Genomic DNA, 14909 nt, shown 5'->3' with positions numbered 1-14909 from the left:
TGTATGTGTGCATATATATATATCTATGAGATACAGTATGATAGATTTGGAAGGGACCCCCAAAGGCCACCCGGTCTACCCTCGGGGAAGATCCCCCCCCTTCCTGGGGACCTGGGCCTGTGTGTGCTTGTGTATATGTGTGTGTGTGTGTATATATATATATATATATATATATATATATATATATATTTAGTACACTTGTATACCGCTAATATCTCAGCCTGTGCGGCGACTCATTGCGGTTTACAACATATTTAAAAATACAATATTCACTTTAAAAATATAAAATAAAATATAAAAATACATACATATACATACATAGTATTGGGCCACCAATACAGACCGGAACATCTCATAGTTAAAGTCGTAATCCAATTCGTTATCCTTGATTGCTAGTCCATGATCAAAACATCATCACATCGGAATTAGTTGAAAACTTGCTCGAACATCCAAGTTTTCCGTTTTTTCCGAAATGCCATTAGCGAGGTGGCTGATCTTATTTCAGTAGGGAGGGCATTCCAAAGCCGGGGGGCCACCACAGAAAAGGCCCTATCTCTCGTTCCCGCAAGCCGCACTTGTGAAGCAGGCGGGATGGAGAGATACAGTATGCTAGATATGGAAGGGACCCCCAAAGGCCATCTGGTCCACCCTCAGGGAAGATCCCCCTTTTCTTGGGGACCTGGGCCTGTGTGTGTGTGTGTGTATATATATATATGAGATACAATATGATAGATTTGGAAGGGACCCCCAAAGGCCATCCGGTCCACCCTCGGGGAAGATCCCCCCCTTCCTGGGGACCTGGTCCTGTGTGTTTTTGTGTGTGTGTGTATATATATATATATATATGTATGTATATGTATGAGATATAGTATGATAGATTTGGAATTGACCCCCGGTCAACCCTTGGGGAAGATCCCCCCCCTTCCTGGGGATCTTGGCCTGTGTGTGTATATATGTTTACGTATGAGATACAGTCTGCTAGATGTGGAAGGGGCCCCCAAAGGCCATCCATGAGAGCCCACCCACGTTGTGTTCCGTGTGTGCTTGGCAGGACTCTCAGTGTGCGGTGGAGGCCTTCAAGTCGGGCTTTGAGCCCCCCGGGGACGTGGAGTTTGAGGACTTTGGCCAGCCGCTGAAGCGGGCCTCCTCCGAGTCCAGCCTGGCCGCCCAGCCGGGCAAGGAGGGCAAGGCCGGGAGCAAGGCCAAGGGAAAGCTCTGGCCCTTCATCAAGAAGAACAAGGTACGCTTGTCCGCACCGCACCGTTAACCCACTTTCAGACAGAACAGCGCCCCAAACTCCTGGGAGTCCAAAAAGTATTGCCACAACCACAACTCCCAGGATTGCAAAGTAGTGAAAGTGGGGTCGAACCACTGCGTAAATACAACCCTTGACTATCTTTACATCTCATATACGATTCATTTAAAATCCCTGCAATGAAGTCTCCTTTTGTTTTCTCCTCCTTCTCTCTTTCTTTACTTTCTCTCTTGTTTTTCCCCATTTTGTTGATTAATAGCCAGTGTCTTTTTTCTTTCTTTTAGTAACTGACTGTAATACAGTTTTCTTTTTTATTATTATTATCTTGTAATTTCAAAAAATAATAATTTCAGTGTATAATCTTTGGCTTGGTTTATTTCCATATCGGCTCGTCGTTTTTCCCTGATCGTTTCCTGTATTGTTTCCTCACTGATTTCCAATCAGGTTCGCTCTCTTTAATTTTAATTATTTAAACCTATTTTATTTTAATATTTATTTTACTATTTTTATTAGTATTTAAAACAATTTTAATTTAATATTTATTTTTATTATTATTTTTAGTTATTTTAACTTATTTTATTTTAATGTTTATTTCATTATGATTATTTTCTATTAGACTTCTTTATTTTAATATTTATTTTATTTATTTTATTAAATAAATAAAATATTTATTTAATAAATATTTTTATTAGTATTTAAACCAATTTTAATTTAATATTTATTCTATTATTATCAATTTTAATGCATTTATTTAAACTTATTGTATTATTATTTTTAATTATTTTAACTTATCTTATTTTAATGTTTATTTTGTTATGATTATTTTCTATTCAACTTCTTTATTTTAATATTTTATTTATTTTATTATATTATTTTTATTAGTATTTAAACAAATTTTAATTTAATATTTATTCTATTATTATTATTAGACTTCTTTATTTTAATATTTATTTTATATATTATTTATTTCTATTAGTATATAAACCAATTTTAATTTAATATTTATTTTATTATTATTATTAATTTTAATGCAATTATTTAAACATATTGTATTACTATTTTTAACTATTTTAACTTATCTTATTTTAATGTTTATTTCATTATGATTATTTTCTATTAAACTTCTTTATTTTAATATTTATTTTATTTATTTATTATTTTTATTAGTACTTAAACCAATTTTAATTTAATATTTATTCTATTATTATTAATTTAATGAAATTATTTAAACTTATTGTATTATTATTTTTTAATTATTTTAACTTATTTTATTTTAATTTTTATTTCATTATTATTTTCTATTAAACGTTTTAATTTTAATATTTATTTTATTTAAACTTATTTTATTCATAATATTAATTATTCAAACTTATTTTAATATTTATTTTTATTTTAATTATTTACTTACTTTTTATTAATTTCAATTATTTAAACTTGTTTTAATATTTATGTTTTCATTATTATTTTAAATTTGTTTTATTTTTATATTTATTTTAGTATTTTTAATTATTTAAACTTATTTTATTTCACCATTTTTTTCATTACTTGCTTGCATTCTTTAACCCTTTTCTAGCCAATTAACAAGGCCCTTAATTTCACCATTGGCTCATTTCACTCCCAGAATATGTAATAATAGGCGCAAGACTAGAAATTGAAATTTTTGGCCCTCAATGATAACTCTCTGATTTCTTTCATGCTCCCTTCTCTGTTGTCTTCTACACTGTTGAACTGATGCGGTTTGACTCCACTTTAATTGCTATGGAGTCCTGGGAGGTGTCGTTTTGCAAGGCTTTGCTCCCAGGATTCAATAGCACTGCATTAATTCAACAGTGTAAATGCCCCCCATGGCTTGGGCTATTTGCTTTTGCCATTTATTACTGCTATTATTATTATTATTGTTATTATTATTATTATTATTATTTGCCTCTTTTTTATTTAATTTGGGGTTTGCTATTTTGCATTATGATGATGATGATTGCCATTATTGCTATTATTTTATTTGGCTTTGCAGTTTTGTATTATAATTTATATTTTGCATAATTATTACCTCTTCCTCCTTTTTATTTAATTTTGAGTTTCCTATTTTGCATTATTATTATTATTATTATTATTATTATTATGGCTTTGCAGTTTTGTATTATTATTACCATTACTTTATTTGGCTTTGCTATTTTGCATTATTATTATTATCACTACTATTCTCTGTTTTGTATTATTATTATTACTATTACTTTATTTGCATTATTATTATGGTTTTGCAGTTTTGTATTATTATTATCATTACCATTACTTTATTTGAGTTTGCTATTTTGCACTATTATTATTATCATTACTATTCTCTGTTTTTTATTATTGTTATTACTACTATTACTTTATTTGCATTATTATTATTATTATTACCATTACTTTTTTGGCTTTGCTATTTTGCACAATTATTATTTTCATTACTATTCTCTGTTTTGTATTAATATTAGTATTACTTTATTTGCATTATTATTATGGTTTTGCAGTTTTGTATTGTTATTATTATTATTATTATTACCATTACTTTATTTGAGTTTGCTATTTTGCATTATCATTATTATTATTGCTATAATTTTATTTGGCCTTGCTATTTTGCATTATTATTACTACTATTATTTTATTTGGTTTTGCTGTTTTGTATTAATATTATTATTACTTTATTTGCATTATTATTATTATTATTATTATTATGATTTTGCAGTTTTATATTATTACTATTTATTTAGGTTCGCTATTTTGCATTATCATTAGTATTATTGCTATAATTTTATTTGGCTTTGCTATTTTGCATTATTATTTATATTTTATTTGGTTTTGCTGTTTTGTATTATTATTATTATTATTATGGTTTTGCAGTTTTGTATTATTATTACTATTACTTTATTTAGGTTTCCTATTTTGCATTATCATCATTATTATTATTATTGCTATTATTTTATTTAGCTTTGCAGTTTTGTCTTATTATTACTATTATTTTATATGCATTATTATTATTGCTGACTTTTTGCTATTCTGCATTATTATTATTATTATTATATTTTGCTTCGCTGTTTTGTATTATTATTATTACCACTATCACTTTATTTGCATTATTATTATTATTATTATTATTATTATTATTATTATTATTATATTTTGCTTTGCTGTTTTGTATTATTATTATTGCCACTATCACTTTATTTGCATTATTATTATTATTATTATTATTATTATTATTATTATGGTTTTGCAGTTTTGTATTATTATTACTATTACTTTATTTAGGTTTGCTATTTTGCATTATCATTATTATTATTGCTATTATTTTATTTGGCTTTGCAGTTTTGTATTATTATTACTATATGCATTATTATTATTGCTGACTTTTTTGCTATTTTGCATTATTATTATTATTATTATTATTATTATTATTATTACCACTATCACTTTATTTGCATTATTATTATTATTATTATTATTATTAATTACTATTGCCATGTCTTTAGTAAGCTTTGCAGTGGTATGACTCTCTTGACTTCTTTGGATGTCGCTGTGTTGCGTGCGTTGCCTTTTCTTTTGCGGAATTTTCTCCCGGGGTGTTTCTTTGTGTTTGCCTGACCTTTGGCCTTGTTTGTTTGTTTGTTTATTTGTTTGTTTGTTTGTGGGTGTGGCCAGCTGGTGTCGCTCTTGTCCAGCTCCCCCCGGCCCCCGGCGCCCCCTCCGCCCCCGCCCCCCCAGGGCCCCCCCGCTTCCTCTTCCTCTTCCTCTTCCTCCCCTTCTTCCTCCTCGGCTGGCCCCCCCAACGGCCCCCCCGCCTCCCCCAGGCCGCACAAGGAGCCCCTCTCCCACCGCTTCAACGACTTCATGGCCTCCAAGCCCAAAATCCACTGCTTCCGGAGCCTCAAGCGAGGGGTAAGTCCTGCTTCTCGCATTCTGCTGCCCTTGGGAAGCGTAGTTCGCCTCTCTGCGTGCATGCCTCATCTCTCTCGCTCTCTCTCTCTCTCTCTCTCGCTCTCTGGGTGCCTCTAACACCAGGCCTCGGCCAACTCCAGCCCTCCCTCTGGTTTTGCCACGCAGGGATGTATAGTTTGGCCATCCAGGGATTTGTAGTTTTCCCACTTTAGATGTGTAGTTTTACCAGACCAGGATGTGTAGTTTGCCACCTTGGTATACATAATTTTGCCAGTCTACTAGGATGCATAGTTTTGCTGCTCTGGATGTATCGTTTTGCCACTCTGGATGTGTAGTTTTGTCACTCTGGGATGTGTAGTTTTGCCACTGCTGAGATGTGTAGTTTTGCCACTCTGCTGAGATATGTAGTTTTGCCACTTCAGGATGTGTAGTTTTGCCACTCTGCTGGGATGTGTAGTTTTGCCAGTTTGCTTAGACATGTAGTTTTCCCACTCCAGGATGTGTAGTTTTGTCACTCTGGGAGGTGTCGTTTTGCCACTCTGCTGGGATGTGTAATTTTGCCAGTCTGCTTAGATACGTAGTTTTGCCACTTCAGGATGTGCAGTTTCGTCACTCTGGGAGGTGTAGTTTTGCCACTCTGCTGGGATGTGTAGTTTTGCCAGTCTGCTTAGATACGTAGTTTTGCCACTTCAGGATGTGCAGTTTCGTCACTCTGGGAGGTGTAGTTTTGCCACTCTGCTGGGATGTGTAGTTTTGCCAGTCTGCTTAGATACGTAGTTTTGCCACTTCAGGATGTGCAGTTTCGTCACTCTGGGAGGTGTAGTTTTGCCACTCTGCTGGGATGTATAGTTTTGCCAGTCTGCTTAGATACGTAGTTTTGCCACTTCAGGATGTGCAGTTTCGTCACTCTGGGAGGTGTAGTTTTGCCACTCTGCTGGGATGTGTAGTTTTGCCAGTCTGCTTAGATACGTAGTTTTGCCACTTCAGGATGTGCAGTTTCGTCACTCTGGGAGGTGTAGTTTTGCCACTCTGCTGGGATGTATAGTTTTGCCAGCCTGCTTAGATATGTAGTTTTCCCACTCCGGGATGTGCATTTTGTCACTCTGGGATGTGTAGTTTTGCCACTGCTGAGAAATGTAGTTTTGCCACTCCAGAATGTGTACTTTTGTCACTCTGGGATGTGTAGTTTTGCCACTGCTGAGAAATGTAGTTTTGCCACTTCAGGATTATTTATTTATCGTGTCATCAGCAACCATTGTATTACAATTCTAACAGAGCAAAACAAACACAGAGATTAAAAAGAAAAAGAAAAAAAGAAAAAAAAAGAAAAAAAAACCACACAGATTTTGTAAATTTGGTATTTGGTTAAATGTCCTTTGACCAGTATCTGGCCACTTGGAGTGCCTCTGGGGTTGCCGCAAGAAGGTCCTCCATCGTGCCTGTGGCAGGGCTCAGGGTGCATTGCAGCAGGTGGTCAGTGGTTTGTTCTTCTCCGCACTCGCATGCCGAGGATTCCACCCTGTAGCCCCATTTCTTAAGATTGGCTCTGCATCTCGTGGTGCCAGAGCGCAATCTGTTCAGCGCCTTCCAAGTTGCCCAGTCTTCTGAGTGCCCAGGGGGGAGTCTCTCATCTGGTATCACCCATGAATTGAGGTGCTGGGTTTGGGCCTGCCACTTTTGGACTCTCGCTTGCTGGGGTGTTCCAGCGAGTGTCTCTGTAGATCTAAGAAAACTATGTCTTGATTTAAGTCGTTGACGTGCTGGCTGATACCCAAACAAGGGATGAGCTGGAGATGTCTCTGCCTTGGTCCTTTCACTATTGGCTGCTACTTCCCGGCGGATGTCAGGTGGTGCAATACCGGCTAAGCAGTGTAATTTCTCCAGTGGTGTAGGACACAGACACCCCGTGATAATGCGGCATGTCTCATGAAGAGCCACATCCACTGTTTTAGTGTGATGAGATGTGTTCCACACTGGGCATGCATACTCAGCAGCAGAGTAGCATAGCGCAAGGGCAGATGTCTTCACTGTGTCTGGTTGTGATCCCCAGGTTGTGCCAGTCAGCTTTCGTATGATGTTGTTTCTAGCGCCCACTTTTTGTTTGATGTTCAGGCAGTGCTTCTTGTAGGTCAGAGCACGGTCCAGAGTGACTCCCAGGTATTTGGGTGTGCTGCAATGCTCCAGTGGGATTCCTTCCCAGGTAATCCTCAGAGCTTGGGATGCTTGTCTGTTCTTAAGGTGAAAGGCGCATGTCTGTGTTTTAGATGGATTAGGGATCAGCTGGTTTTCCCTGTAATAGGCAGTAAGAGCACCTAGAGCTTCGGAGAGCTTCTGTTCAACCATCTCAAAGCTCCCTGCTTGAGCAGTAATGGCACGATCATCAGCATAGATGAAACTCTCTGTCCCTTCTGGCAGTGGCTGGTCATTTGTGTAGATGTTGAACATGGATGGAGCAAGCACGCTCCCCTGAGGCAGGCCGTTCTTCTGTTTCCGCCATCTGCTTCTCTGGCCCTGGAACTCAACAAAAAAGCTCCTGTTTTGTAGCAGGTTTCCTATGAGGCGGGTGAGGTGGTAGTCCTTGGTGATATTATACATTTTTCTCAGGAGGAGGCAGTGGTGGTTCACAGTATCATAGGCTGCTGACAAGTCTATGAAGACAGCTCCTGTGATCTGCTGCCTTTCAAAGCCATCTTCTATGTGCTGAGTCAGGTTCAGCACTTGCGATGTGCAGCTTTTGCCTTTCCTGAAGCCAGCTTGCTGTGGGATCAGACAGGGGTCTATTTTTTCCATAATTCTATGCAAAATAAGTCTCTCCAGAGCTTTGTAGAGGTGGCACAACAGGGAGATTGGTCTGTAGCTTTTTGGGTCATTACGGTCTTTGCCTGGCTTCAAGATGGCGATGACTCTTGCTTTCCTCCAGATTTTGGGGATCTGACAGGATGCAGTGCAGTTGTTCATCAGCTCCAGCAGCCAGCGCCTTGCTTTTGGGCCAAAGTTCTTGATTTGTTCCATCCGTTGATCATCCAAGCCAGCTGCTTTGCCATTCTTACATTTGTTGAGAGCCATGTCCAATTCAGTGGATGTAAAGGGTTCATGGAGGTTGTTGTTCTCAATCTCTGGTTGTCTGGCTATTGGTTTCTTTCCTACTTTGGTGGCAAGGTTGGGTTTCCCATTCTTCAAGAGTTGGTGTGCTATCTGATCTGCCTTTATGTTGGCATGGGTATTAGTTTGTGAGGGGTCGTTGCTCAGCCGTCTCAGCAGCCTCCACGCCTCCTGGCTGCTCCTGCCCATGTCGACCTCTGTGATCAACTTGATCCACTGTTCTTTCTTGGCTTCAGAGATGGAGGACACAATGCTCTGCGCTGCCTGAGGAGTCTGCTCACTGAATGGGTCTTCGTTGTGGAGCCTGTAGTAGTTTTCCAACAAGGCGGCTGTTTCAGGAGTAATGCCCTGGAGGTAGTGGGTTCTGCAGCCTCTCGGTATAGAGGCCCGTGAGCAGGTTTTCACTATTTCAATAAAATGTTCGTATTCCTCAGGGATTGGCGCGACCGATGTGATCATGTCGTCTAACATGTCTGAGAATTTAGTCCAATCTGCCTTTCTGAAGTTGTATCTTCGTTTAAATCGAACTTCCTGAGGCCTTATTGTTGGGAACAGTTGGCATGTTATTGGTCGGTGCTGTGTGTTTGGGATTGGTGGTCCCACTGATTTGGTGCATTGCTGTACGATGCTGTCGCTCACAAATAAGAGGTCTGGGTTGTAACCTCGGTGCCATCTCCCGCTGTTGTAGGATGGTGGGAGCTTGCTATCATGGATGAGTGATAGTTTGTGCAGTTCAGACCAGGACAGGACAGCCTCTCCATTTCTGTCCTCTTGGGCATAGCCCCATACATGGCTATGGCTGTTGAAGTCACCAATTACTACCGCCCTTTGGTGCCTGTCAAAGTTCTCGGGGGAGGAGAAGCAGAAATCTTCATTTGGGGGCTTGTACACAGAGGTGATGGTGATGTTATTAAGCTCTACTGTTAGAACCTCGATATTGTTTTCTTCAGTGTTGTGGGCACTGCTGACTTGGAGGCCTGGTTTGACAAAGACAGCACTTCCATACTGCGCATGTGGTCTTTCCGCTACTAGGATCATTCCTGGAACTTTGGGTCGTTTCTGTCGTTCATCCCTGTGTGTTTCTTGGACACACAGCACGTCACATTTCTTATCTCGGCACAGTTCATAGAGCAGTTGTTCTTTGGCAGCTGACATGCCTTCGATGTTGATTGCGATTATTGTCATGGTTGGTCCTGAAAAGGACCGTTGGTTGTTTTGCTTCCTGGTTTGCATGCTTCAAGTCGTCTCTGGTTGCTTCTGGGTTGAGAGAATCGGCCGTCTATGAAGACGTTGCCCAGGGGACGCCCGGATGTCTTGCAATCCTGCGAGGAGGCTTCTCTCATGTCCCACTTCAGGATGTGTACTTTTGTCACTCTGGGAGGTGTAGTTTTGCCAGCCTGCTTAGACATGTAATTTTGCCACTCTGGGATGTGTAGTTTTGTCACTCTGGGAGGTGTAGTTTTGCCACTCTGCTGGGATGTATAGTTTTGCCAGTCTGCTTAGATACGTAGTTTTGCCACTTCAGGATGTGCAGTTTCGTCACTCTGGGAGGTGTAGTTTTGCCACTCTGCTGGGATGTGTAGTTTTGCCAGCCTGCTTAGATATGTAGTTTTCCCACTCCGGGATGTGCATTTTGTCACTCTGGGATGTGTAGTTTTGCCACTGCTGAGAAATGTAGTTTTGCCACTCCAGGATGTGTACTTTTGTCACTCTGGGATGTGTAGTTTTGCCACTGCTGAGAAATGTAGTTTTGCCACTTCAGGATGTGTACTTTTGTCACTCTGGGAGGTGTAGTTTTGCCAGCCTGCTTAGACATGTAATTTTGCCACTCTGGGATGTGTAGTTTTGTCACTCTGGGAGGTGTAGTTTTGCCACTCTGCTGGGATGTGTAGTTTTGCCAATCTGCTTAGACATGTAGTTTTGCAACTCTGGGATGTGTAGTTTTGTCACTCTGAGAGGTGTAGTTTTGCCACTGGGATGTGTAGTTTTGCTAGCCTACTTAGACATGTAATTTTGTCACTCTGGGATGTGTAGTTTTGCCATTGCTGAGATGTACAGTTTTGCCATTCATTCTGCTGAGATATGTAGTTTTCCCATTGCAGGATGTGTACTTATGCCACTCTGGGAGGTGTAGTTTTGTCACTCTGCTGGGATGTGTAATTTTACCGGTCTGCTTAGATATGTAGTTTTGCCACTCTGGGATGTGCAGTTTTGTCACTCTGGGATGTGTAGTTTTGCCATTCATTCTGCTGAGACATGTAGTTTTCTCACTCCGGGATGTGTAGTTTTGTCACTCTGGGATGTGTAGTTTTGTCACTCTGGGAGGTGTAGTTTTGCCACTCTGCTGGGATGTGTAGTTTCTCATCCCAGGATGTGTAGTTTTGCAAGGTTCTGATACCACTTTAACTCCATGATACGGAACCTTAGGGTTGTATCTATACACACCATAGAATGACTTCAGTTTAACGCCACTTCAGCTCCATTTCTTAATAATCCTTGGGAGTTGTAGATTTGCAAGTTCTATTGTTGCATCTACGCGGTAGACCAAAGGCCATTTGACAACACTTCCAAACCCATTCTCCATGGGCATTGCAGTTTTGCAAGGTCCACCACTATCTCTGGCCTCCAAGCTGTGGAACCCTTTTGACCTTGTCAAAACCACAACTCCCAGGGTCCCATCGCAACCAAAGTGGTACCAAACCGCATCGATTTGGACAGTGTGGACGCACCCAAGAGCCTGGGAGATTGAGTATTTGCCCCTTTCCATTGAATGCACGCTTTTCTTTTTTCTTCTTTGCATGGACTAATTAATGCTGTTTGCAACCTTTATTATATTTTAATTGTTTTATAATTTCCGTGTAGTTCTTAGTCTTTCCGTTCCTTTCTGGTTCTCCCTTTTCCGACCCCTCTTTTGTGCATTTGGAGTTGCAGATTCCTATGATTTTCCACAATTTTGCAATATTTATATATATATGTATATATATTATTTAAAAATAATTATTTTGATAGATGTGCCATTGTGTGATTGTATTTTGTGTCCTATATTTGAAACCGGTATGTGCTGATTTTCACATAAAATGGAATTATTTTGCAGTTTCCGGCAACCAATTGGACCTGAATCAAGTGGAAAGAATGTTTGAATAATAAAAGCGATTATTATTATATTATTATAATTTCCATCTCAATAAATGATAACTGGTATTATTATTATTATTATTATTATTATTATTTCCATCTTAAATGATAACTGGTATTATTATTATTATTATTATTTCCATCTTAATTATTATTATTATTATTATTATTATTTCTATCTTAATAAATGATAACTGGTATTATTATTATTATTATTATTATTTCAATCTCAATAAATGATAACTGGTATTATTATTATTATTTCCATCTCAATAAATGATAACTGGTATTATTATTATTATTATTTCCATCTTAATAAATGATAACTAGTATTATTATTATTATTTCCATCTTAATTATTATTATTATTATTATTATTATTATTTCTATCTTAATAAATGATAACTGGTATTATTATTATTATTATTATTATTATTTCCATCTCAATAAATGATAACTGGTATTATTATTATTATTATTTCAATCTCAATAAATGATAACTAGTATTATTATTATTATTTCCATCTCAATAAATGATAACTGGTATTATTATTATTATTATTTCAATCTCAATAAATGATAACTAGTATTATTATTATTATTTCCATCTCAATAAATGATAACTGGTATTATTATTATTATTATTTCCATCTTAATAAATGATAACTAGTATTATTATTATTATTTCCATTTTAATAAGTGATAACTATTATATGTATTATTATTTCATCTTAATAATGATAAATAACTTCTATTATTGCCTAGAATAATAATAATAATAATAATAATAATAATAATAATATTGTTAGACTTGGGTAAATAAAATGGTAGACACTATTAAAACGAAGGACTTCCTGTGCAAGAATACTACAGATTTGCATTGGAGGACCTAGAAAATGCCTAGATATTACATATTGATCGGGGAAAGAATGGTGAAGATAATAGCAGGTCATGAATGCTATAGAGTTGTGCTAGAGGACCCAGAAAATGCCTAGAAAAGACATACATATTGGGGAAAGAACAGCGCAGATAATAGCGGGCCATAAATCCATAGAGTTGAGCTGGAGGACCAAGGAAATACCTAGAGAGGACACACTAATCGGGGAAAGAACAGCACAGCTCATAGCAGGCTATGAACACCATAGAGTTGCGCCGGAGGACCTAGAAAATGCCTAGAGAGTGCATACTTATTGGAGAAAGAACAGCACAGATAATATCAGGACAAAAACACCATAGAGTTGCACCTCAGGACCAAAAAGTGCCTATAGAGGGCATACTTATTGGAAAAAGAATAGCACAGATCATAGTGGACTATGAATGCCATCAAGTTGAGCTGGAGGACCTAAAAATGCCTAGAGAGGACATACTTGTTGGGGAAAGGACACCGCAGATAACAGTGGGCTGTGGATGCCATAGAGTTGTACTGGAAGACCTAGAAAATGTCTAGAGAGGGCATACTTATTGGAAAATGCCATAGAGTGCTGCAGGAGGACCCACAAAATGCCTAGAGAGGACACACCTATTGAGGAAAGAACAGCGCAGATAACAGCACCAATTGTATTTTCCGTTCCTTTTCCTGAATCCCACCATTTTGGACTTGTATTTGTTTATGCCTATCGATTTTGGGGAACAGTAAGCGACTAGATTCTGTAAGAGCTGTTTCAGGCCTGTCTACAAGGAAGAGATCAGCACCATATCATCGGCGTAAAGAGGAACATTAAGATATTCATTCCCTACCTTAGAAGAACAATATTAACCAACATATATTTAACAGCATTTTAGTGGAAGACCCCCCCCCCCCCAGGCCATCCAGTCCAGCCCCCATCTGCCATGCAGGAAAGGCACAATCAAAGCACTCCGAACAGATGGCCATCCAACCTTTGTAGTAGTAATAATAGTAGTAATAAATAAAAACGTAATGTTAGTTTGTGGGATTAACATAACTCAAAAACCACTGGACGAATTGACACCAAATTTGGACACAAGACACCTAACAACCCAATGTATGTCCTTCACTCAAAAAATTGATTTTGTCATTTGGGAGTTGTAGTTGCTGGGATTTATAGTTCACCTACAATCAAAGAGCATTCTGAACCCCACCAAGGATGGAATTGAATCAAACTTGGCACACAGTTCCCCCATGACCAACAGAAAATACTGGAAGGGTTTGGTGGGCAGTGTCCTTTGGTTTTGGAGTTGTAGTTCACCTACATCCAGAGATCACTGTGGACTCAAATAATGATGGATCTGGACCAAACTCTACACGACTACTCAATATGGCCAAATGTGAACACTGGTGGAGTTTGGGGAAAATAGAATCTTGACATTTGGGAGTTGTAGTTGCTGAGATTTATGGTTCACCAACAGTCAAAGAGCATTCTGAACCCCACTAACGATAGAATTGGGCCAAACCTCACACATAGAACCCCCATGTGGGCCACAGCAACGTGTGGCAGGGGACGGCTAGTATATAAACAAAAATGTAATGTTCGTTTGTGGGATTAACATAACTCAAAAACCACTGGACGAATTGGCACCAAATTTGGACACAAGACACCTCTCAGGCCAACGAGTGACCACCACTCATACCCCCCCCCCCCGCGTAAAATGGGCCGTTGGTGAAGAGAGGAAACTTGAGAATAGCGCTGGAGGACCAAAGAAATGCCCAGAGGGGTGGTCTTTTCTTTTTTTTAACCCCTGTGTGTATCTTTTCCTTTGCGGCCGGGCAGCAGTCCCAGTCCTTGTACTTTCACAAGGAGCTGATGAAGAGGACGCTGGGCCGGCCCACGTACGCGGTTGAGGCCAGGGCCTACGTCGTAAGTCTGCGCACGGTGTGTAAGCCCCACCATAGAGCCGTTGGGAGGGACGCCCACTTACGGCGCCGCAAGAGGAAAATGGGGGACTCCAGGGAGGGATGTTGGGCTGGAAATCCAAATTTGGAGAGCCTCGTAAAATGTAAACGGCCCTCTTGCCCGTCGTCAGTGCGAGTCGTAGTTTTCCGTGGCTATGCAATAACAACTAGGGGCTTCGCTGGCTTTCTTCACGCGCTCGAGTGTGTTATTGCCGCTTGTGGGTCATAGGCTTCCTCCATCCGCTCCTTGCAATTAAAAACTAGACAAAAACTATAGGGGAACCCCCAAATCCTGGGATAATATGGAAATGAAGGATTTGGAATTGCGCTGGGGGGGGGGGGGCTAGAAAATGCCTAGAGAGGACAGATTTGGATAAATTAATCCACAGATGTGTGAAAATTCTATTGAAAGGAAGGACTCCTTGCGCAATACTGCCATAGGGTTGCGCTGGAGGACCTATAAAATGCCTAGAGAGGACAGGTTTGGATAAACGAATCCACAAATGGGAGCAAATTTGATTGAAAGGAAGGCCTTGCGCAATAGTGCAATAGAGTTGCGCCAAAGGACCTAGAAAATGCCTAGAGAGGACAGATGTGGATAAATGAATGCACAGGTGGGAGCAAATTCTATTGAGAGGAAGGACCTCTTGT

General features: G+C 38.9%; 1 protein-coding gene across 12 annotated transcripts in view; it reads left to right on the top strand.

Moving 5' to 3' along the window:
- The window catches only part of FNBP1 (formin binding protein 1), an 86423-nt gene that overhangs the window by 47045 nt on the left and 24469 nt on the right, over positions 1-14909 (top strand). For 4 of the 12 annotated variants that reach the window (XM_060757540.2, XM_060757541.2, XM_060757538.2 and 1 more), the window contains exons 9-11: positions 1052-1240; positions 4934-5170; positions 14137-14238. In XM_060757540.2, coding sequence (XP_060613523.2) covers positions 1052-1240; positions 4934-5170; positions 14137-14238 — 528 coding nt within the window. The remainder of the gene's footprint in view (positions 1-1051; positions 1241-4933; positions 5171-14136; positions 14239-14909) is intronic. The other 8 variants (XM_060757545.2, XM_060757543.2, XM_060757546.2 and 5 more) reach the window with 4 other exon arrangements.

The sequence above is a fragment of the Anolis sagrei genome, chromosome 11, assembly GCF_037176765.1.
Source record: "Anolis sagrei isolate rAnoSag1 chromosome 11, rAnoSag1.mat, whole genome shotgun sequence".
NCBI classification, from domain to species: domain Eukaryota; kingdom Metazoa; phylum Chordata; class Lepidosauria; order Squamata; family Dactyloidae; genus Anolis; species Anolis sagrei.
This window is presented reverse-complemented; position numbering and strand designations above follow the sequence as displayed.